The following is a 24,541-nucleotide window of genomic DNA, read 5'->3' on the forward strand; positions in this document are numbered from 1 at the left end:
CCTGTCTCCCCATCCCCATACCCCTGAACCAGCCCTGTCTCCCCATCCCCATACCCCTGAACCAGCCCTGTCTCCCCATCCCCATACCCCTGAACCAGCCCTGTCTCCCCATACCCATCCCCCTGAACCAGCCCTGTCACCCCATCCCCATACCCCTGAACCAGCCCTGTCTCCCCATCCCCATACCCCTGAACCAGCCCTGTCTCCCATCCCCAACCAGCCCTGTCTCCCCATCCCCATACCCCTGAACCAGCCCTGTCTCCCATCCCCATACCCCTGAACCAGCCCTGTCTCCCATCCCCATACCCCTGAATCAGCCCTGTCTCCCCATCCCCCTGAACCAGCCCTGTCTCCCCATCCCCTGAACCAGCCCTGTCTCCCCATACCCCTGAACCAGCCCTGTCTCCCCTTCCCCATACCCCTGAACCAGCCCTGTCTCCCCATCCCCCTGAACCAGCCCTGTCTCCCCATCCCCATACCCCTGAACCAGCCCTGTCTCCCCATCCCCATCCCCTGAATCAGCCCTGTCTCCCCATCCCCCTGAACCAGCCCTGTCTCCCCATCCCCATCCCCTGAACCAGCCCTGTCTCCCCATCCCCATACCCCTGAACCAGCCCTGTCTCCCCATCCCCTGAACCAGCCCTGTCTCCCCATCCCCTGAACCAGCCCTGTCTCCCCATCCCCCTGAACCAGCCCTGTCTCCCCATCCCCATCCCCTGAACCAGCCCTGTCTCCCCATCCCCATACACCTGAACCAGCCCTGTCTCCCCACCACCCTGAACCAGCCCTGTCTCACCATCTCCATCCCCCTGAACCAGCCCTGTCTCCCCATCCCCATACCCCTGAACCAGCCATTACATTTACATTTACATTTAAGTCATTTAGCAGACGCTCTTATCCAGAGCGACTTACAAATTGGTGCATTCACCTTATGACATCCAGTGGAACAGTCACTTTACAATAGTGCATCTAAATCTTAAAGGGGGGGGGTGAGAGGGATTACTTATCCTATCCTAGGTATTCCTTAAAGAGGTGGGGTTTCAGGTGTCTCCGGAAGGTGGTGATTGACTCCGCTGTCCTGGCGTCGTGAGGGAGTTTGTTCCACCATTGGGGGGCCAGAGCAGCGAACAGTTTTGACTGGGCTGAGCGGGAGCTGTACTTCCTCAGTGGTAGGGAGGCGAGCAGGCCAGAGGTGGATGAACGCAGTGCCCTTGTTTGGGTGTAGGGCCTGATCAGAGCCTGGAGGTACTGAGGTGCCGTTCCCCTCACAGCTCCGTAGGCAAGCACCATGGTCTTGTAGCGGATGCGAGCTTCAACTGGAAGCCAGTGGAGAGAACGGAGGAGCGGGGTGACGTGAGAGAACTTGGGAAGGTTGAACACCAGACGGGCTGCGGCGTTCTGGATGAGTTGAAGGGGTTTAATGGCACAGGCAGGGAGCCCAGCCAACAGCGAGTTGCAGTAATCCAGACGGGAGATGACAAGTGCCTGGATTAGGACCTGCGCCGCTTCCTGTGTGAGGCAGGGTCGTACTCTGCGGATGTTGTAGAGCATGAACCTACAGGAACGGGCCACCGCCTTGATGTTGGTTGAGAACGACAGGGTGTTGTCCAGGATCACGCCAAGGTTCTTAGCGCTCTGGGAGGAGGACACAATGGAGTTGTCAACCGTGATGGCGAGATCATGGAACGGGCAGTCCTTCCCCGGGAGGAAGAGCAGCTCCGTCTTGGCGAGGTTCAGCTTGAGGTGGTGATCCGTCATCCACACTGATATGTCTGCCAGACATGCAGAGATGCGATTCGCCACCTGGTCATCAGAAGGGGGAAAGGAGAAGATTAATTGTGTGTCGTCTGCATAGCAATGATAGAAGAGACCATGTGAGGTTATGACAGAGCCAAGTGACTTGGTGTATAGCGAGAATAGGAGAGGGCCTAGAACAGAGCCCTCGGGGACACCAGTGGTGAGAGCGCGTGGAGAGGAGACAGATTCTCGCCACGCCACCTGGTAGGAGCGACCTGTCAGGTAGGACGCAATCCAAGCGTGGGCCGCGCCGGAGATGCCCAACTCGGAGAGGGTGGAGAGGAGGATCTGATGGTTCACAGTATCGAAGGCAGCCGATAGGTCTAGAAGGATGAGAGCAGAGGAGAGAGAGTTAGCTTTAGCAGTGCGGAGCGCCTCCGTGATACAGAGAAGAGCAGTCTCAGTTGAATGACTAGTCTTGAAACCTGACTGATTTGGATCAAGAAGGTCATTCTGAGAGAGATAGCGGGAGAGCTGGCCAAGGACAGCACGTTCAAGAGTTTTGGAGAGAAAAGAAAGAAGGGATACTGGTCTGTAGTTGTTGACATCGGAGGGATCGAGTGTAGGTTTTTTCATAAGGGGTGCAAGTCTCGCTCTCTTGAAGACGGAAGGGATGTAGCCAGTGGTCAGGGATGAGTTGATGAGCGAGGTGAGGTAAGGGAGAAGGTCTCCGGAAATGGTCTGGAGAAGAGAGGAGGGGATAGGGTCAAGCGGGCAGGTTGTTGGGCGGCCGGCCGTCACAAGACGCGAGATTTCATCTGGAGAGAGAGGGGAGAAAGAGGTCAGAGCACAGGGTAGGGCAGTGTGAGCAGAAACAGCGGTGTCGTTTGTCTCGGTGTCGTCGACCTTCTTTTCAAAATGGTTGACGAAGTCATCTGCAGAGAGGGAGGGGGGGGGGAGGATTCAGGAGGGAGGAGAAGGTGGCAAAGAGCTTCCTAGGGTTAGAGGCAGATGCTTGGAATTTAGAGTGGTAGAAAGTGGCTTTAGCCGCAGAGACAGAGGAGGAAAATGTAGAGAGGAGGGAGTGAAAGGATGCCAGGTCCGCAGGGAGGCGAGTTTTCCTCCATTTCCGCTCGGCTGCCCGGAGCCCTGTATATGCTGCCACTGTCCCCCCTAACATGTCCCCTTGGTTTCCTGAACACTGTATATGCTGCTACTTCCCCTCTAACATGTCCCCTTGGTCTCCTGAACACTCTATATGCTGACACTTTCCCCTCTAACATGTCCCCTTGGTCTCCTGAACACTCTATATGCTGACACTTTCCCCTCTAACATGTCCCCTTGGTCTCCTGAACACTGTATATGCTGCTACTTCCCCTCTAACATGTCCCCTTGGTCTCCTGAACACTGTATATGCTGCTACTTCCCCTCTAACATGTCCCCTTGGTCTCCTGAACACTGTATATGCTGCTACTTCCCCTCTAACATGTCCCCTTGGTCTCCTGACACCTGAACACTGTATATGCTGCTACTGTCCCCCCTAACATGTCCCCTTGGTCTCCTGACACCTGAACACTGTACATGCTGCTACTGTCCCCCCTAACATGTCCCCTTGGTCTCCTGAACACTGTATATGCTGCCACTTTCCCCTCTAACATGTCCCCTTGGTCTCCTGAACACTGTATATGCTGCCACTTTCCCCTCTAACATGTCCCCTTGGTCTCCTGAACACTGTATATGCTGCTACTTCCCCTCTAACATGTCCCCTTGGTCTCCTGACACCTGAACACTGTATATGCTGCTACTGTCCCCTCTAACATGTCCCCTTGGTCTCCTGAACACTCTATATGCTGACACTTTCCCCTCTAACATGTCCCCTTGGTCTCCTGAACACTCTATATGCTGACACTTTCCCCTCTAACATGTCCCCTTGGTCTCCTGAACACTCTATATGCTGACACTTTCCCCTCTAACATGTCCCCTTGGTCTCCTGAACACTGTATATGCTGCTACTGTCCCCCCTAACCTGTCTCCTTGGTCTCCTGAACACTGTATATGCTGCTACTGTCCCCTCTAACATGTCCCCTTGGTCTCCTGAACACTCTATATGCTGACACTTTCCCCTCTAACATGTTCCCTTGGTCTCCTGAACACTGTATATGCTGCTACTGCCCCCCCTAACATGTCCCCTTGGTCTCCTGAACACTGTATATGCTGCTACTGTCCCCCCTAACATGTCCCCTTGGTCTCCTGAACACTGTATATGCTGCTACTGTCCCCTCTAACATGTCCCCTTGGTCTCCTGAACACTGTATATGCTGCCACTTTCCCCTCTAACATGTCCCCTTAACACTGTATATGCTGCTACTGTCCCCTCTAACATGTCCCCTTGGTCTCCTGAACACTCTATATGCTGACACTTTCCCCTCTAACATGTCCCCTTGGTCTCCTGAACACTGTATATGCTGCTACTGTCCCCCCTAACATGTCCCCTTGGTCTCCTGAACACTGTATATGCTGACACCTTCCCCTCTAACATGTCCCCTTGGTCTCCTGAACACTCTATATGCTGACACTTTCCCCTCTAACATGTCCCCTTGGTCTCCTGAACACTCTATATGCTGACACTTTCCCCTCTAACATGTCCCCTTGGTCTCCTGAACACTCTATATGCTGACACTTTCCCCTCTAACATGTCCCCTTGGTCTCCTGAACACTGTATATGCTGCTACTTTCCCCTCTAACATGTCCCCTTGGTCTCCTGAACACTGTATATGCTGCTACTGTCCCCTCTAACATGTCCCCTTGGTCTCCTGAACACTGTATATGCTGCTACTTTCCCCTCTAACATGTCCCCTTGGTCTCCTGAACACTCTATATGCTGACACTTTCCCCTCTAACATGTCCCCTTGGTCTCCTGAACACTGTATATGCTGCTACTTTCCCCTCTAACATGTCCCCTTGGTCTCCTGAACACTCTATATGCTGACACTTTCCCCTCTAACATGTCCCCTTGGTCTCCTGAACACTGTATATGCTGCTACTTTCCCCTCTAACATGTCCCCTTGGTCTCCTGAACACTCTATATGCTGACACTTTCCCCTCTAACATGTCCCCTTGGTCTCCTGAACACTGTATATGCTGCTACTGTCCCCTCTAACCTGTCCCCTTGGTCTCCTGACACCTGAACACTGTATATGCTGCTACTTGTCCCCTAACATGTCCCCTTGGTCTCCTGAACACTGTATATGCTGCTACTTGTCCCCTAACATGTCCCCTTGGTCTCCTGAACACTGTATATGCTGCTACTTGTCCCCTAACATGTCCCCTTGGTCTCCTGACACTGTATATGCTGCTACTTGTCCCCTAACATGTCCCCTTGGTCTCCTGAACACTGTATATGCTGCTACTTGTCCCCTAACATGTCCCCTTGGTCTCCTGACACTGTATATGCTGCTACTTGTCCCCTAACATGTCCCCTTGGTCTCCTGAACACTGTATATGCTGCTACTTGTCCCCTAACATGTCCCCTTGGTATCCTGACACTGTATATGCTGTCTTGTCCCCTAACATGTCCCCTTGGTCTCCTGAACACTGTATATGCTGCTACTTGTCCCCTAACATGTCCCCTTGGTCTCCTGAACACTGTATATGCTGCTACTTGTCCCCTAACATGTCCCCTTGGTCTCCTGAACACTGTATATGCTGCTACTTGTCCCCTAACATGTCCCCTTGGTCTCCTGACACTGTATATGCTGCTACTTGTCCCCTAACATGTCCCCTTGGTCTCCTGAACACTGTATATGCTGCTACTTGTCCCCTAACATGTCCCCTTGGTCTCCTGAACACAATTTGTAAGATGCAGCTTGCAAAGCATTTTTGGAGACGTGTGCATTGCTTTATGTATATTTGTGGTGGCGAGAGATCTTTCAGTAAGCTAAAACTGATAAACAACTATGTGAGGTCCACTATGTCCCAGGACAGGCTTTGCAGTCTTGCCATGCTGTTCATTGAAAGTCAGTTAGCTAGAAAGCTGGAGTTCAAAGACTTGATCAGTGACTTTGCTAGCAAGAAGGCTCGGCGCTGGGCTTTTGGTGAGTAAGGCTGAACAAGGGCCATAACTGTTAAATGACATGGCTGTGGATACTGGACCACTACACACATGATGCCCACAGGCTGAGAACAAGATTTATCTAAAAGTAATGGCTAGATTGCCATAAATTTTTTTGAGTACAATCAAGACCCCAAGTGGAAGAAACCTATTGATTTGGTGACCTTTTGACCTTTCCTCTAGCGCCACCATCAGGCCTTTTCATTTCATTTTCCATTTCTACTTTTACAGCGGCTTATTGTCTCGTTGGTATGTATACTTAGTTCAAACATCTGCTGCTGATTTTATTATTTTATTTGTTATATCATTCTATAGATGATAATGTTAATTTATTTTAATTGAAGAGGTTAATGTATATTTAAGTTATATTTATTTTAAGTTATTCATTAATGTTAAGAGAATTTTCCATTGAAGAATTTTCCAATTCAAATTACATTTAGACTGTAAAAGATGGCACATTTTTATAGAGGGGATCAGTCTTGCATCGAATAGTGAATTCCACTGTATGCAGAATGTTGCAGCATGTCTGCACAGTGTTCTATTTTCACAGCTCACTGTCAGTAACTATTAGACTACAAGAGAGTTGCAGGCCTGCAAAGCTAGAGTTATTTAAAGCTTTGAATGGGTCGATTGTGTGGTTACAGCAATTGCACAGGGTTGGTGTGGCCTGTGGTGGGGAGGCCCAATGTGATATATTCTCATGTGGCCCACCCACCCACCCACCCAGTGGAGGCTGCTTAGGAGAGAACTGTTCATAATAATGGCTGGAACAGAGTGAATGGAATGGCATCAGACATGGAAACCATGGAAACCACGCATTTGATGTATCTTTGATACTATTCCATTGATTCCGCTCCAGTCATTGCCAAGAGCTCATCCTCCCCAATTAAGGTGCCACCAACCTCCCAACACCCCAACCCCCCCCCACACACACACACACTGACTGCCTCACACTCACCATCCAATCCAGCTAGCGATCCGTAGTCCTTCTGAGCTTTCCTCTGCGTTTGATCCAGCTGCTGCTGCTTGCGGACCTCCACGTCCTGCTGGGAAACGTAGTCCTCTGCGTAGTCCAGAGGGAAGTCCAGGTCCTGGTACAAGGGAGAGGTAGAGATCGGTGTTGCTGCCCCACGGTGGCGGGAGGCCGGCTGGGCGGGGGAGGAGAGGTACAGGGAGACCAGGTCCTGGAGCACCTGGCGGTCTCGGTCCTGGGGGCGGGACTCTTTACCCCCGGCGTGAGTAGAAGGGCGGGGGAAACCACCACCCTCCAGAGAGTTAAGAGAGCGCTCCTCATCGTCTTGGTAACCATACTGCTGCTTAATAAACCCATAAACAGACACAGAGATGCCCTCTGGGAAAAGGAATTGATACAATCTACTGTATTTATTATGGATCCCCATTAACTTCCTGGGGTCCAGCAGAATGAAGGCAGTTTATACAATTTTAAAAACATTCCAATACATTCAGAGATTTCACAACCCACTGTGTGCCCTCTGACCCCTACTCTACAACTACAGTACCAAATCCATGTGAACGTGTGTGTATAGTGCTTATGTTATCATATGTGTCTGTGTGTGTCTGTGTGTGTCTGTGTGTGTCTGTGCCTATGTTATCATATGTGTCTGTGTGTGTCTGTGTGTGTCTGTGTGTGTCTGTGTGTGTCTGTGTGTGTCTGTGTGTGTCTGTGTGTATAGTGCTTATGTTATCATATGTGTCTGTGTGTGTCTGTGTGTGTCTGTGTGTGTCTGTGTGTGTCTGTGTGTGTCTGTGTGTGTCTGTGTGTGTCTGTGTGTATAGTGCTTATGTTATCATATGTGTCTGTGTGTGTCTGTGTGTGTCTGTGTGTGTCTGTGCCTATGTTATCATATGTGTCTGTGTGTGTCTGTGTGTGTCTGTGTGTGTCTGTGTGTGTCTGTGTGTGTCTGTGTGTATAGTGCTTATGTTATCATATGTGTCTGTGTGTGTCTGTGTGTGTCTGTGTGTGTCTGTGTGTGTCTGTGTGTGTCTGTGTGTGTCTGTGTGTGTCTGTGTGTATATTGCTTATGTTATCATATGTGTCTGTGTGTGTCTGTGTGTGTCTGTGTGTGTCTGTGTGTGTCTGTGTGTGTCTGTGCCTATGTTATCATATGTGTCTGTGTGTGTCTGTGCCTATGTGTGTGTTGCTTCAGTCCCCGCTGTTCCATAAGGTGTATTTTTACCTGTTTTTAAAATCTAACTTTACTGTTTACATCAGTTACCTGATGTGGAATAGAGTTCCATGGCTCTATGCATTTTTATTAATAAAAAAAAAAATCAAATGTAACCTTTATTTAACTAGGCAAGTCAGTTAAGAACAAATTCTTATTTACAATGACAGCCTACCGGGGAACAGTGGGTTAACTGCCTTGTTCAGGGGCAGAATGACAGATTTTTACCTTGTCAGCTCTAGGATTCAACCCAGAAACCTTTCGGTTACTGGCCCAACCTTCTAATCACCAGGCTACCTGCCGCCCCATGTAGTTCTGTGCACCTCCCATAGTCTGTCCTGGACTTGGGGACTGGGAAGAGACCTCGTGGCATGTCTTGTGGGGTGTTATATGGTATCTATCTACAGTGTATTTATATCATAGTATCTATCTACTGTAGATATTAAGTGTATTTACACCATACTACTCATAGTTATATGGTATCTATCTACAGTGTATTTACACCATACTACTCATAGTTATATGGTATCTATCTACAGTGTATTTACACCATACTACTCATAGTTATATGGTATCTATCTACAGTGTATTTACACCATACTACTCATAGTTATATGGTATCTATCTACAGTGTATTTACACCATACTACTCATAGTTATATGGTATCTATCTACAGTGTATTTACATACTACTCATAGTTATATGGTATCTATCTACAGTGTATTTACACCATACTACTCATAGTTATATGGTATCTATCTACAGTGTATTTACACCATACTACTCATAGTTATATGGTATCTATCTACAGTGTATTTATATCATACGACTCAGTTATATAGTATATATGTACTGTATATACATTCTTACACACATTAACTGTATGTGGTAATAGTAGTTGTGTGTATGAATGTATATACAGTAGATAGATACCATATAACTATGAGTCGTATGATATAAATACACTGTAGATGTGTGTGTGTGTGTGTATGTGTATGTGTATGTGTATGTGTATGTGTATGTGTATGTGTATGTGTATGTGTATGTGTATGTGTATGTGTATGTGTATGTGTATGTGTATGTGTATGTGTATGTGTATGTGTATGTGTATGTGTGTCCATTCCCACCTGGCGGTAGGTGTAAGGGTCCAGAGTTTTCATGTGGAGGGACTGGGAGGCCTTGGGGGGATCCACGATCATGTAGTCCAGGTAACTCTGCATCAGGTCTGGGTTGGGATCGTCCCCTTGAGCCTTGGTCCTGGAGCTGGGAGGATACTGCATCTTGGAAGGATGGGCATTCTGCACAGGTTCTGAGGACCTGAGAAATACAGTATGAATGAAGAATATCAGAATAAGGCCAACCCATTAGCACTTGCAGACCCTTGTAGGGAACATAGCTTCCCTCACTCACAAGAACTCAACTTCCAAGTCATCCTGCACCTGTTTAAAAATGGCTTCCCTCTACTGCAGGAGTATGTGACTCCAGTCCTCTGAGGATGGCTTCCCTCTACTGCAGGAGTATGTAACTCCAGTCCTCTGAGGATGGCTTCCCTCTACTGCAGGAGTATGTGACTCCAGTCCTCTGAGGATGGCTTCCCTCTACTGCAGGAGTATGTGACTCTAGTCCTCTGAGGATGGCTTCCCTCTACTGCAGGAGTATGTGACTCCAGTCCTCTGAGGATGGCTTCCCTCTACTGCAGGAGTATGTGACTCCAGTCCTCTGAGGATAGCTTCCCTCTACTGCAGGAGTATGTGACTCTAGTCCTCTGAGGATGGCTTCCCTCTACTACAGGAGTATGTGACTCCAGTCCTCTGAGGATGGCTTCCCTCTACTACAGGAGTATGTGACTCCAGTCCTCTGAGGATGGCTTCCCTCTATTGCAGGAGTATGTGACTCCAGTCCTCTGAGGATGGCTTCCCTCTACTGCAGGAGTATGTGACTCCAGTCCTCTGAGGATGGCTTCCCTCTACTGCAGGAGTATGTGACTCCAGTCCTCTGAGGATGGCTTCCCTCTACTACAGGAGTATGTGACTCCAGTCCTCTGAGGATGGCTTCCCTCTACTACAGGAGTATGTGACTCCAGTCCTCTGAGGATGGCTTCCCTCTACTGCAGGAGTATGTGACCACAGTCCTCTTAGGGCCACTTTCTCTAACAACATTTGAGTGTGACTTAGTCTACTTGTGCTCTATGTCAGACGCTCTATGACAGTGACTGACTGTCTGCTTAGGTCACTCATCAATGGGACCACAATGGAATTAAGTATCTGAATGAATTGTGCTATTCTGACCACGTTTAAAAAATATATACATGTACTGTGTGTATATGTTTTTAACTGACAAATAAAACCAACCAATCAATCAACTACCAGTGGAAGAGAGAGACGCAGAGGCTGTGGCCTGTTCCTCGTGGACTGGATTTTAAACATCTCTTCTCTAAACTCAAAGATCTGGTTCTGGGGTTTTCTAAAGGTCTCTTCCTAATCTCATAACCTTTCCTGGCTGCTATTACAAAACCATTCCCCCATTGAGTCACAGACCTTCCTGTGGAAATCTGCAGACAAATAGAACAGATGTAATTATAGATCTGCTTTTAATTATAGTCAACAGACCAGGAGACTCACTGAGACGAGGGGTTGTCATGACGTCCAGACAGGGGGCGGGTCAGTGAAACACGGCTCAGCTCCTTGCGAATGACGTACTGGGTGATGTCATCCTGCCAGGACAATCCTGCACAGCCATAGGCCGATACAGATGTCAATCACAGTAGTCATAGATGTAACCTGGTAACTTGAGTAGTGTGACCTTATAGAGCCCTCAGCCCTGTTGCCGTGGTAGCAGATGAGACCTGATTATCTGTTCATGATCTTTACCATCACTAAGGTAACAGTTCACTTTTACAACCACACTCTGAACCTAACAACCTTTGTGCGAATGGGTTAGTGAGTATGCATGGAGTGTGGATATGTCTATGTGTGTGTGTGTGTGTGTGTGTGTGTGTGTGTGTGTGTGTGTGTGTGTGTGTGTGTGTGTGTGTGTGTGTGTGTGTGTGTGTGTGTGTGTGTGTGTGTGTGTGTGTGTGTGTGTGTGTGTGTGTGTGTGTGTGTGTGTGTGTGTGTGACTTTAATTACCTTGCATCATCAGTTCCTTGAGCACCTCCTGTAGTCTGTGCAGCACAGGCACTGACACCTCATACAGAACCATCTCCTGCTGGGGGAGCAGACATTGGCCAAACAGCCCATCTACAGAATATAGAGAACACAGCAGAACACAGCAGAACACATCAGAACCCTCTCCTGCTGGGGCAGCAGACATTGGTCAAACAGCCCATCTACAGAATATAGAGAACACAGCAGAACCCTCTCCTGCTGGGGCAGCAGAGACTGGTCAAACAGCCCATCTACAGAATATAGAGAACACAGCAGAACCCTCTCCTGCTGGGGTAGCAGAGACTGGCCAAACAGCCCATCTACAGAATATAGAGAACACAGCAGAACCATCTCCTGCTGGGGCAGCAGACACATCCACAAAGCACAGAGAACACAGAGAACACACACACGCACGCATGCACATAAACACATATGCACGCGCACACAACTATGGTGATGTACTATGGAGATGTACTATGGTGATGTACTATGGTGATGTACTATGGAGATGTACTATGGTGATGTACTATGGTGATGTACTATGGAGATGTACTATGGAGATGTACTATGGAGATGTACTATGGTGATGTACTATGGAGATGTACTATGGTGATGTACTATGGAGATGTACTATGGTGATGTACTATGGTGATGTACTATGGAGATGTACTATGGAGATGTACTATGGAGATGTACTATGGTGATATACTATGGAGATGTACTACGGAGATGTACTATGGTGATGTACTATGGTGATGTACTATGGAGATGTACTATGGAGATGTACTATGGAGATGTACTATGGTGATGTACTATGGTGATGTACTATGGTGATGTTTGTGTGTTTGTAGATGTGCGAGTGGGTCTCGATGAGTCATCGCCCAGCTCTATTCTCTCTCTCACCCATTCTCTCTCTCTAACAAACACATGGGGGAGAGACACTGCCGTCAGCCGGGTGAGGTCACTGTTGCCATGGAAACGGTGGGAAAGAGACGTGATTGGCTAAGAGCAAGTTGACGGAGAGAGGCCGTGTGTTTACACACTGATGCTCAGAGTGTGCCTCATCGTACATGAAGGCACACACGCTCACACACACTTGCAAACACATTTGCACACATGCAGTTCTGTAGACAAAAATCAGGAAACACATGACAACTGCCATTGAGTTAATTGAATATGAATAATGTAGTATTTCCTATGAGACAGTAGACAGCAGAACACCTGCCCATCACAACAGTTGAAATGGTTAACGTCATTATATGCATGAAGTTCTAAATGTCACCCTATTCCCTATATAGTGCACTACTTCTGCCCAGGGTCCATAGAATAGGGGGCCATTTGGGATGCACACCGGGAACTGGGGAGCGAATACCATTTTAAAAGACAGGATGTGACTGGTTTCAGATTAAACAACAGATTCCAAGAGACAAGGGTGGTGAGACAAGGTGGGTGAAACAAGGGGGGTGGAACAAGGAGGGTGAGACAAGGGGGGATGAGACAAGAGGGGTGAAATAAGGAGGTGGAACAAGGGAGATGAGACAAGGGGGGTGGAACAAGGGGGGATGAGACAAAGGGGGTGAAACAAGGGGGTTGGAACAAGGTGGGTGAGACAAGGGGTTGGGACAAAGGGGGTGAATGAAGGAGGGAAGACATAATGGACGAGGAGGGAAGGAAAGAGATACAGGGTTCAGTGTGTGCTGTAGGTTTTACACTTAGCGGACTGTTTGTTTTAATACAGGGTGTCAAACTCTAGTCCTCCAACACAGAGAGGAAGAGGCGAAGAGAGAGGGTTTACTCCACCCAAAGTCTGTCCAAGAAAATAAAACCAGGAAGTGAGGAATTTGTGTGTGGAGATCAATGAGAGTGTCGAATTTGGTCAACAAACTTTTTTATTGCTAATTTGCTACGTGAGGCTTATTCGATCGCATATGGGTTTCGTAATGGTTAGGTTGTTATGAATGAACTGACATAAGTGGACGCATGTAGCATTTTGGCAACTTGATATGGAGTTTTGCCTGTTGTTCACAAGCATATCTGTCCCCTGATTGGCTAGAATAGTGCCACCTTACACAAATGACTGATGATTGGCTGAGAGAAATTGATGATAAAATGATTGTGGAGGCTGTCTTGTTGGACTTCAGTGCAGCTTTTGACATTATTGTGTTATGGCTTTACACCCCCTGCTATAATGTGGTTAAAGAGTTACTTGTCTAACAAGTAATGGAAGCCTATCAAATATAATCCAGTTATAATCAGGAATTCCCCAGGGTAGCTGTTTAGGCCCCTTGCTTTTTCAATTTTTACTAATGACATGCCACTGACTTTGAGTAAAGCCAGAGTTTCTATGTATGCGGATGACTCAACACTATACACGTCAGCTACTACAGCGACTGAAATGACTGCAACACTCAACAAAGAGCTGCAGTTAGTTTCAGAGTGTGTGGCAAGGAATAAGTTAGCCCTAAATATTTCTAAAACTAAAAGCATTGTATTTGGAACAAAACCCTCACTAAACCCTAAACCTCAACTAAATATTGTAATAAATAATGTGGAAATTGAGCAAGTTAAGATGACTAAACTGCTTGGAGAAACACTAGATTGTAAACTGTCATGGTCAAAACATATTGATACAACAGTAGCGAAGATGGGGAGAAGTCTGTCCATAATAAAGCACTGCTCTGCCTTCATAACAACACTATCAACAAGGCAGGTCCTACAGGCCCTAGTTTCTACCTTCATAACAACACTATCAACAAGGCAGGTCCTACAGGCCCTAGTTTTGTCGCACCTTGACTACGGTTCAGTAGTGTGGTCAGGAGCCACAAAAAAGGACATCAGAAAATTGCAATTGGCTCAGAACAGGGCAGCACAGCTGACCCTTGGATGCACACAGAGAGCTAACATTAATAATATGCATGTCAATCTCTCCTGGCTGAAAGTGGAGGAGAGATTGACTTCATCGTACTTTTATTTATGAGAGGTATTAACATGTTGAATGCACCGAGCTGTCTGTCTAAACTACTGGCATACAGCTCAGACACCCATGCACACCCCACAAGACGTCTCTTCACAGTCCCCAAGTCCAGAACAGACTATGGGAGGCACACAGTACTACATAGATCCATGACTACATAGAATTCTATTCCACATCAAGTAACTGACGCCAGAAGTAAAATTACATTTTAAAAACAGATTAAAAAACAACTTATGGAACAGCGGGGACTGTGAAGCAACACAAACATTAGCACGCACGCATACACATGGAATTAGTATTGTAGATATGTGTTAGTGGTGGAGTAGGGACCTGAGGGCACACAGTGTGTTGTGAAATCTATGAATGTATTGTAATGTTTTAAAACTGTATAAACTGCCTTAATTTTGCTGGACCCCAGGAAGAGTAGCTGGTGCTTTGGCAGCAGCTAATGGGGATCCATAATAAATACAAAATCTCGACTCCTCCTGCCTGCCTTCCATCTTTGAGGACATGCATTTCCATTATTAGAGAGGTCACTCGACCATCTTGTCAACATAATAAAAAATCTTTGTCAAGCGTCAAAGTCTCTTCCTGTTTCAACTTATTGATAAATTACTCTTACTGATTGGCTGGAGGCTACACACCTGATTTCCCAGATCTAGACCACAGACTGATTGGACATTTGTGTAGCCTCCAGTCAATCAATAACAGCTGAAATGGAAACAGGAAGAGACTTTGGCGACGAGGACTAAGAATTTGACACCCCTGTCTTATTAAAGAACTGCCAACACCTCCCGGAGTGTCTGGTGACAGTGAGAGGATTGTATAGTGAGACAACGTGAAGAAGATGGGTTAGATAGAGAGATGGTGTTATGTCATACTGACCATCTGAGCATGGCTGGTCTCTGGGGCAGAGCTTCTTCTCAAACAGACAGCCTGAGAAGCACATGGAGAGGGGGAGGAGAAAGAGAGAGAGAGAGGAAAAGAGAGAGAGAGAAAGACAGAGAAAGAGGGAGGGGAAGAACAGAGAGAGATAGAGAGGGACAAAGAGACCGAGAGGAGGAAGGGAGAGAGAGATTTTCTATTATTTCAGATTTTCTGGCAATTGACAATATGTCATGACAATAATGTACCCTTGAATTAAACTGGGGAGGGAAATGAGAGAGCGAGAGAGAGAGAATTTAAGAGCCGTTAAATTCTATAACCACGTAAAAAGAAGCGATTCCCAAACTTCCATAACAAAGCTATCACCTACAGATGGATGAACCTGGAGAAGAGTCCCTAAGCAAGCTGAGGACACTAAGCAAGCTGGTCCCGGGGCTCTGTTCACAAACACAAACAAAGCCCCAGGACAGCAAAACAATTAGACCCAACCAAATCATGAGAAAACAAAAAGATAATTACTTGACACATAGGAAAGAATGAACAAAAAACAGAGCAAACTAGAATGCTATTTGGCCCTAACAGAGAATACACAGTGGCAGAATACCTGACCACTGTGACCGACTATTGAGAAAGATCGCCGAAGGCAGACCTGGCACTCAAAAGAAGACAGACTATGTGCACACTGCCCCACAAAATGAGGTGGAAACTGCGCTGCACTTCCTAACCTCCTGCTAAATGTATGACCATAGTAGAGACACACACAGGGCATTAGGAAAGTATTGACCCCAAGACTTGTTCCACATTTTGTTAGATTACAGCCTTATTCTAAACTGGATTAAATAAAGCATTTTCCTCATCAATCTACACACAATACCCCATAATGACACAGCAAAAATAGGTTTAGACATTTTTGCAAATGTATTAAAGATAAAAAACATAAATACCTTATTTAAATAAGTATTCAGACCCTTTGCTATGTTTCCATTGATCATCCTTGAGATGTTTCTACAACTTGATTGGAATCCACCTGTGATAAATGTAATTGATTGGACATGATTTGGAAAGGTACACACCTGTTTATATAAGGTCCCACAGTTGACAGTATATGTCAGAGCAAAAACCAAGCCATGAGGTCGAAGGAATTGTCCTTAGAGCTCCGAGACAGGATTGTGTCGAGGCACAGATCTGGGGAAGGATACCAAACTATTTCTGCAGCATTGAAGGTCCCCAAAAACACAGTGACCTCCATCTTTCTTAAATGGCAGAAGTTAAGTTTGGAATAACCCTGACTCTTCTTAGAGCTGGCTGCCCGGCGAAACTGAACAATCGGGGGAGAAGTGCCTTGGTCAGGAAGATGACTAAGAACCCGATGGCCACTCGGATAGAGCTCCTCTGTGGAGATGGGAGAACCTTCCAGAAGGACAACCATCTCTGCAGCACTCCACCAATCAGGCATTTATGCCAAAAGGCACCTAAAGTACTCTCAGACCATGAGAAAACAGATTCTCTGGTCTGGTGAAAGCAAAATTGAACTATTTGGCCTGAATGCCAAGCCTGGAGGAAACCTGGCACCATCCCTATGGTAATGCATTGTGTTGGCAGCATCATGCTGTGGGGATGTTTGTCAACGGCAGGGACTGGGAGACTAGACAGGATTGAGGGAAAGATGAACAGAGCAATGTACAGAGAGATCCCTAATGAAAACTTGCTCCAGAGCACTCAGGATCTCAGACTGGGGTGAAGATTCATCTTCCAACAGGACAACAACCCTAAGCACACAGCCAAGACAACGCAGGAGTGTCTTCGGGACAAGTCTCTGAATGGACTTGAGTGGCCCAGCCAGAGGCCGGACTTGAAACCTATCAAACACCTCCCAAGAGACCTGAAAATAGCTGTGTAGCGACGCTCCCCATCCAACCTGACAGAGCTTGAGGTGATATGCAGAGAAGAATGGGAGAAACTCTCCAAATACCAGCTGGTAGCGTCATAACCAAGAAGACTGGAGGCTGTAATCGCCGTCAAAGGTGCTTCAACAAAGTACTGAGTAAAGGGTCTGAATACTTATGCAAATGTGATATTTGTTGTTTATTTTTAATACATTTGCAAAAGATTCTACAAACCTGTTTTTGCTTTGTCATTATGGGGTATTGTGATGTCATTATGGGGTATTGTGTGTAGATTGATGAGGGGGGGATTTAACACACACATACACATATATACACATACACATATACATATATATATATATATATATACTAGAAATAGGCTGAACGTCACAACATGTGGAAAAGGTTTGTGGGTCTGAAGACTTTCTAAATGCTCTGTATATTCCTCAGATTACACAGACCCACCAAGGTCCTAATCCAGGCACTTGTCATCTCCCATCTGGATTACTGCAACTCGCTGTTGGCTGGGCTCCCTGCATGTGCCATTAAACCCCTACAACTCATCCAGAACGCCGCAGCCCGTCTAGTGTTCAACCTTCCCAAGTTCTCTCACGTCACCCCGCTCCTCCGCTCTCTCCACTGGCTTCCAGTTGAAGCTCGCATCCGCTACAAGACCATGGTGCTTGCCTACGGAGCTGTGAGGGGAACGGCACCTCAGTACCTCCAGGCTCTGATCAGGCCCTACACCCAAATAAGGGCACTGGTTCATCCACCTCTGGCCTGCTCGCCTCCCTACCACTGAGGAAGTACAGCTCCCGCTCAGCCCAGTCAAAACTGTTCTCCTGCTCTGGCTCCCCAATGGTGGAACAAACTCCCATCACAGCCAGGACAGCGTTTGTCAATCACCACCTTCCGGAGACACCTGAAACCCCACCTCTTTAAGGAATACCTAGGATAGGATAAAGTAATCCTTCTCACCCCCCTTAAAAGATTTAGATGCACTATTGTAAAGTGGCTGTTCCACTGGATGTCATAAGGTGAATGCTCCAATTTGTAATTCGCTCTGGATAAGAGCGTCTGCTAAATGACTTAAATGTAATGTAATGTAAATCCACATTCTGATAAACTCCCATATCTACTGGGTGAAATACCACAGTGTGACATCACATCACAGCAGCAGTGTTTGTGACTTGTTGCCACAAGAACAGGGCAACCAGTGAAGAACAAACACAATTGTAAATACAACCCATATTTATGTTTATTTATTTTCCCTTGTATACTTTAACCATTTGCACATCATTACTAAACTGTATATAGCCATAAAATGACATTTGAAATGTCTCTATTCCTATGGAACTTTTGTGAGTGTAATGTTTACTGTTATTTTTTTATTTCACTTGCTTTGGCAATGTAAACATGTTTCCCCTGCCAATAAAGCCCTTTGAATTGAGAGAGAGCAGGGGGTTGTGTTGGATGGCAGACTGTGTGTGTATGTACGTATGTATGTATGTATGTGTATATATATTTATATAAAGGAGGTAATGGGTGACCTTTACAGAGCTCCAATCTGCTTGGGGAGGAAACACGGCCAGATGTGACACAACACGGCTGTACACACTGAGTGAGTGTGTGTGTGTGTGTGTGTGTGTGTGTGTGTGTGTGTGTGTGTGTGTGTGTGTGTGTGTGTGTGTGTGTGTGTGTGTGTGTGTGTGTGTGTGTGTGTGTGTGTGTGTGTGTATTCATGATTATGTGTGTACTGTATTACAAAAACAGAACCGGGAGACAGACTGGCCTAGAGGGCTGTCTCTCTGTGGGAAAAACAATACGATTCCCCAGACACAAAGACAAGATCACAGACAAGACAAGATGAAACATAGACGAGAAAACAGAGCATGTCTTTCCGTGCGCCAGAAACAGTATCAGTCGTCTTTCAAATACTTTAGCTGCATTTGATTGAGTTTGCCTGGCGCCGAGCAACGGAACCAATGGAATAGTCGCAACGGTCCAAGCCCCGCCCATCTGGCACTTCAGGCAGGCTCAATCAAAGGCTCAAAGTATTTGAAAGAAGTCAGATACTATTTGAATCCATGTCTGGATATATCTGCGATATGATGACTAATAGACGCTGTATCCCTCCCTTTCTTCACACTCCTCTCTCTCTTCCTGTGTCCATCCCTCTCTCATCTGTCTGCAGCAGTACCAGGGGAGATTGTTGCCAAGCTAGAGTCCATCACAGACTGTACAAACCACTAGTGCACTGCCCCCGAGCCCCAAGAGCATGTCAATCAATCAACCACATACAGAAATACAGACTATCAATCCCAGGGGGCCAGGTCATAGTACATCTCTTGTTCTAGTAATGAGTATTGCTGTATCCTACATCTAAGAGAATATACTTTGGCCCTGCATTCTAGGCCTGTTCTGAACTACAGCACTGTGTTGTATCACCTATTTTTCATTCTATCAGTTGGTGTGACCTTGTGATGTCATCTATGGCAATGTCCATTGTGTTCTACCTCAAGAAACTCAAGATGTGAAATAAGACCAATAAACTGAAGTGACCTGGGTTGTAAGTATCATAGCAACAGTAATATCAAACTGCGTGGCGTAATTCTCTGGGCTGTTTTTTTGTTATTTCAGCTGTTCAGAAATATGAGGGAGAGATGTAAACACACAACACAAGTTTATCGGGATTCTAGGTCCTCTCTGGGGAAGAGGCATGTACTGTAAGCTGATTATGTGTATCCCACAACAGTCAATAAAAGCTATTACAGCAGTCAATAATTAGCACAGGACTGTAATCATGGCAACATTTGCTGCATTGTGCTGTATACATGCATGAGTCAGAGCTCCATAAACAAAGGAGTTCCAAACAGCATGGACATAATTATCAACTTGGATGTTTCCATCCCACACACACTTTATGAATTCAATCCCATAGTTAAACTCAGTCACATGACTGGGTGTTTCCTGTTCTTTCTCCATGATGATCTGAGTTTGTTTTCCTCCATCTCCCTCCCCATAATCTCCCCCTCAAACTCTCAAACTCTCTCTCCCCTCACAAACTCTCTCTCTGCCTCACAAACTCTCTCTCTGCCTCACAAACTCTCTCTCTGCCTCACAAACTCTCTCTCTGCCTCACAAACTCTCTCTGCCTCACAAACTCTCTGCCTCACAAACTCTCTGCCTCACAAACTCTCTCTCTGCCTCACAAACTCTCTCTCTGCCTCACAAACTCTGTCTCCCGCCTCAAACTCTCTCTCCCCCTCAAACTCTCTTTCTCCCCCTCAAACTCTCCCAAACTCACTCTCTCAAACTCTCCCTCTCTGCCTCAAACTCTCTCTCTCTATCCCCCTCAAACTCTCTTTCTCCCTCTCCCCCTCAAACTCTTTCTCCATCTCCCCCTCAAACTCACTCTCCCCCTCAAACTCTCCCTCTCAAACTCTCTCCCCCTCAAACTCGCTCTACCCCTCAAACTCTCCCTCTACCCCCTCAAACTCTTTCTCTCTCTATCCCCCTCAAACTTTCTTTCTCTAAAACTCACTCTCTCTCTCTCCCCCCCCAAACTCTCTCTCTCTCAGCCTACAGATGTGCTACCTTAAATTGACCCTGCTTCTCACAGCAGGAAAATTAAATTGGAATTATTATGTGGATTATAAATAATGGACATTTTTGTAGGGGTTGATACATTTTCCGTTGGTGCAAATCAGGTGGGTATTACATACTTTAGAAGCCTTTTAAAACCTTGAATACACTAAAATTTGCAGGATACATCTCTGCGACAACAGTGATCAAATTAAGATAGCAGATCTGTATCACTGGGAGTCATGGCCTGGACAGAGGAAGTGGGGGAGCACTCTACGACACAAGGGCTATTTTTAATGTGTTACTGCAACTACAATCATATCTGAAATGACAATAAAGGAATGGGCTATAAGTACAGGGATAGAGTGATGACAGACACGACATGTTGAGTTGAATAATGGTGAGTCTGGTGAGGCTTTGTCCATTTGAATTCTCTTTTATAGCTTCAGATAAGAGTCTGAATCTCAAATTGTACCCTGTTCTAAAGTAGTGCACTATATAGGGAATAAGGCCTTGGTCAAAAGTAGTGCACTATATAGGGAATAGGGCTCTGGTCAGAAGTAGTGTACTATATAGGGAATAGGGCCCGATCTAAAGTAGTGCACTATATAGGTAATAGGGCCCTGGTCTAAAGTAGTGCACTATATAGGGAATAGGGCCCTGGTTTAAAGTAGTGCACTATATAGGGAATAAGGCCTTGGTCAAAAGTAGTGCACTATATAGGGAATAGGGCCCTGGTCTAAAGTAGTGCACTATATAGGTAATAGGGCTCTGGTCTAAAGTAGAATATAGTGGGCCCTGCTATATAGGGAATAGGGCCCATCTACATAGGGAATATGGCCCTAGTCTAAAGTAGTGCACTATATAGGGAATAGGGTGCCATTTGGGATGCAACCCTTTTATTTTACAGATTTAAAGGGGTAATTTAAAATTAGAAATGCCTCATGAGAATGTTGTACCCCATCACAATCCAACATGATAAGATTGATTTACTCCAATGTGAATGTAAACAAACACTGTATAGCCTCAAAACATGGTTAAAACTATCATTTGTATATAATTGATGGGCAGAATTTGAGAGTGGTTCCATTTCTCCAGCCACCCCATCACTCAACTTTTTATCAAAACGGTGGCGGGGAGCCCTCTTTGTTATTGTTTCAACTGCGGATGGCCCTTTTAATCTTCAGAAAACAGACTTGTTTTTGTCCTCCGAGGTGTATATAGACAGATGGCCATGACAGGTGTTGCTATGGGCTGAAGTTACACACCACCTGTGTCTCACCTCTCACTGTTTGACAACCTGAGAAATGTAACACCCCACCAGATCTAACAAGTATCATATTGTGATTCATAACCATCAGTACCACTGGATTTAAAGACTATTATAATCTGATTCATAACCATCAGTAGCACTGGATTTAAAGACTATTGTAATCTGATTCATAACCATCAGTAGCACTGGATTTAAAGACTATTATAATCTGATTCATAACAATCAGTACCACTGGATTTAAAGACTGTTGTAATCTGATTCATAACCATCAGTACCATCGGATTTAAAGACTATTATAATCTGATTCATAACCATCAGTACCACCGGATTTAAAGACTGTTGTAATCTGATTCATAACCATCAGTACCACTGGATTTAAAGACTATTATAATCTGATTCATAACCATCAGTACCACCGGATTTAAAGACTGTTATAATGTTATAATGTGATTCATAACCATCAGTACCACCGGATTTAAAGACTGTTATAATGTTATCTGATTCATAACAATCAGTACCACTGGATTTAAAGACTGTTATAATCTGATTCATAACAATCAGTACCACTGGATTTAAAGACTATTATAATCTGATTCATAACCATCAGTACCAGCGGATTTAAAGACTGTTATAATGTTATAATGTGATTCATAACCATCAGTACCACCGGATTTAAAGACTGTTATAATGTTATAATGTGATTCATAACCATCAGCTTTGTTAGTGTTGTGCCTTAAACATCCTCAGTAAATTGGTCTGGTCATCCAACAAAATCTCCAAATACATTAGAATGTATGCAGTTCTCACTCATTCCTGTTTATTCACAAGGGGTGAAGCCGCATGACTGAAGGATCCTTCAGGTTCTGACTACAGTCGTGGTGGTGAGACACACCTTCGCTACTATTGGTTTATTAGTTACCTGCAACAATGTTAGGCCTACTGTTTCACTTCTGATAACTCCACAAACCGGCAAGTCAAAAGGAAGGCAGTCATAGCCAGTTAGACATGGTAGAATTCTCCTCAGATTGACACACACGGTAAGTAAGCAATAACCGCATTACAAGATAACCAACCGTGTCGAACAGCTGGACATCAAGGAGGCAAAGTAATACATTTTCCACTGGTGTGATGAACTATCAGTAGTAAGGTCTATATCTCACCAGAACTGAGTTAAGGTCAGTGTGTGTGCCTGCCTGTCTGCCTCCACAGCACAGGTTTAGCCTGCTCTACAGCACCGAAATGTCAAGCGGCCATCGACACAGAAAACAAGCGCACTGTTCTGAACCATCAGTGCTGAGTCTGTCCATGGTTCTAAAATGACTGGCTATAACCAACGCACATGCCATTGACGTAGAGAGTATGTATGCACTGTCCATGGTACTGAAATGAGCGCGCAGGCGCTATTGATGTACAGTTCGAGGTGGTAGGATTGGCTGCAGCCTACATTGATAAACTGCCAGCAGTAGGCTGCCTACATTAGAACAGGATCCAACTTTAGTAATTGAACTACTAACCAGCCTGGAGGGAGTGAGGTCATGTGTGGTAAGCAAGTGGGTGGTTGTAAATTGTAGTATTACAGAATGGGCCTTGGTTAACCTATGACAGTGGTTGCTTAGGTTGTCATTCAATTTCATTGCATTGGGTTGACATTGCATCAATAGCCAAGTGCGTGTTGTTTAAACTTAGCGCAGTGCATTTTGCACAAATCAAAATGACACCGTCATCCACAAAAGCAAAAACACCAGACCTGTAGCCGACACAAAACCAAACCCTAATCTGACTTTTGAATGAGGTGAAGAAGCGCTCTCAAACAGTTGTGTTTTTATTGAGCGCGCCGAGCCAAGGCGTGGGGCACAGCAGGCTATAACTGGTCCTTGCTACACTATTATTGCGGAGAGGAGCTATGATGAATCATGCCTGACGCTGTTTTCGCAAAACCCATCATTCAATCCAAGCAGAAGTCTACAGCCTCAAGTCACTCATCAAACCAAGTGTATTGTGACGCAATTTCACATTCAGACTACATAGCCTCCAATAGCCTAAACATACATAACTGACTTGCAGAAATGGTTGAATCACATCTGAATCTCTCAATTTCTTAACATTTGTAATGTAGAAGTAAATTAACGTTGTTTATAACACTATGCTACAATGCACAGAAAAGCAAAACAGTACGGTGAATGATACTAAAATAATTTAGCATATGTGGCTATATTCTTAGTTGCTATTCTGGCAAATCAGGGTTGAAGTAAGTAGCAGAATATGGCTCATGGACCCCGTCAATATATTGCATTGATTTATTCGCTATTCGCTATTGCCTTGGCTGAGATTTCTAAATGGCTGTGTGTGTAGACCTGTTACCTGCTTCTGAGTGACTCAGTTCATTTCTCTCCCTTACCGTATCTGCTTGACATCCCCGTCTGATAGCACACCGCCATCACACACAACACGCTCCATAGTCGCTGAGATCCCATGGTTTTCCCCAAGACAGACAGAGCTGTTCAGCGGTGCGTTTTAAACCCTCATGATCCGTGTCAACTATCGGAGGGACTTTCTAATGTCGCACATCCACTCCGACTCCAAAGGAAGGACGTGGATTTTCGGCAGCAGAAGCGCACCAACTGTGAGTGCGACAGCAAGTGTTGCGAGAAATGTGTAAATCCCGGGATGCACGCTGCTTCGGATCAGGAACGGAAGGGGTTAGTCTTTCTGCATGGCTGGTTTACCTTTGGGAGACCCACCATTACATCATAGCCC

The 24,541-nt window shown here is 45.7% G+C and overlaps 1 protein-coding gene across 2 annotated transcripts in view; it reads right to left on the bottom strand.

Annotated features, from left to right (window-relative positions):
- The window catches only part of LOC124027322 (receptor-type tyrosine-protein phosphatase-like N), a 38,896-nt gene extending 14,439 nt beyond the window's left edge, over window positions 1–24,457 (bottom strand). The window contains exons 1-6 of one of the 2 annotated variants that reach the window (XM_046339782.1): window positions 24,183–24,453; window positions 15,041–15,091; window positions 11,164–11,274; window positions 10,657–10,762; window positions 9,163–9,352; window positions 6,807–7,161 (exon numbers count right to left, since the gene is read on the bottom strand). In XM_046339782.1, the coding sequence (XP_046195738.1) occupies window positions 6,807–7,161; window positions 9,163–9,352; window positions 10,657–10,762; window positions 11,164–11,274; window positions 15,041–15,091; window positions 24,183–24,258 (889 nt within the window). In that variant the 5' untranslated portion in view covers window positions 24,259–24,453. Of the gene's footprint in view, window positions 1–6,806; window positions 7,162–9,162; window positions 9,353–10,656; window positions 10,763–11,163; window positions 11,275–15,040; window positions 15,092–24,182 lie in introns of both variants that reach the window. The other variant, XM_046339783.1, reaches the window with a different exon arrangement.
- Window positions 24,458–24,541: the final 84 nt, after the last annotated feature.

The sequence above is a fragment of the Oncorhynchus gorbuscha genome, unplaced genomic scaffold (genome assembly GCF_021184085.1).
Source record: "Oncorhynchus gorbuscha isolate QuinsamMale2020 ecotype Even-year unplaced genomic scaffold, OgorEven_v1.0 Un_scaffold_3101, whole genome shotgun sequence".
Classification (NCBI taxonomy): Eukaryota; Metazoa; Chordata; class Actinopteri; order Salmoniformes; family Salmonidae; genus Oncorhynchus; species Oncorhynchus gorbuscha.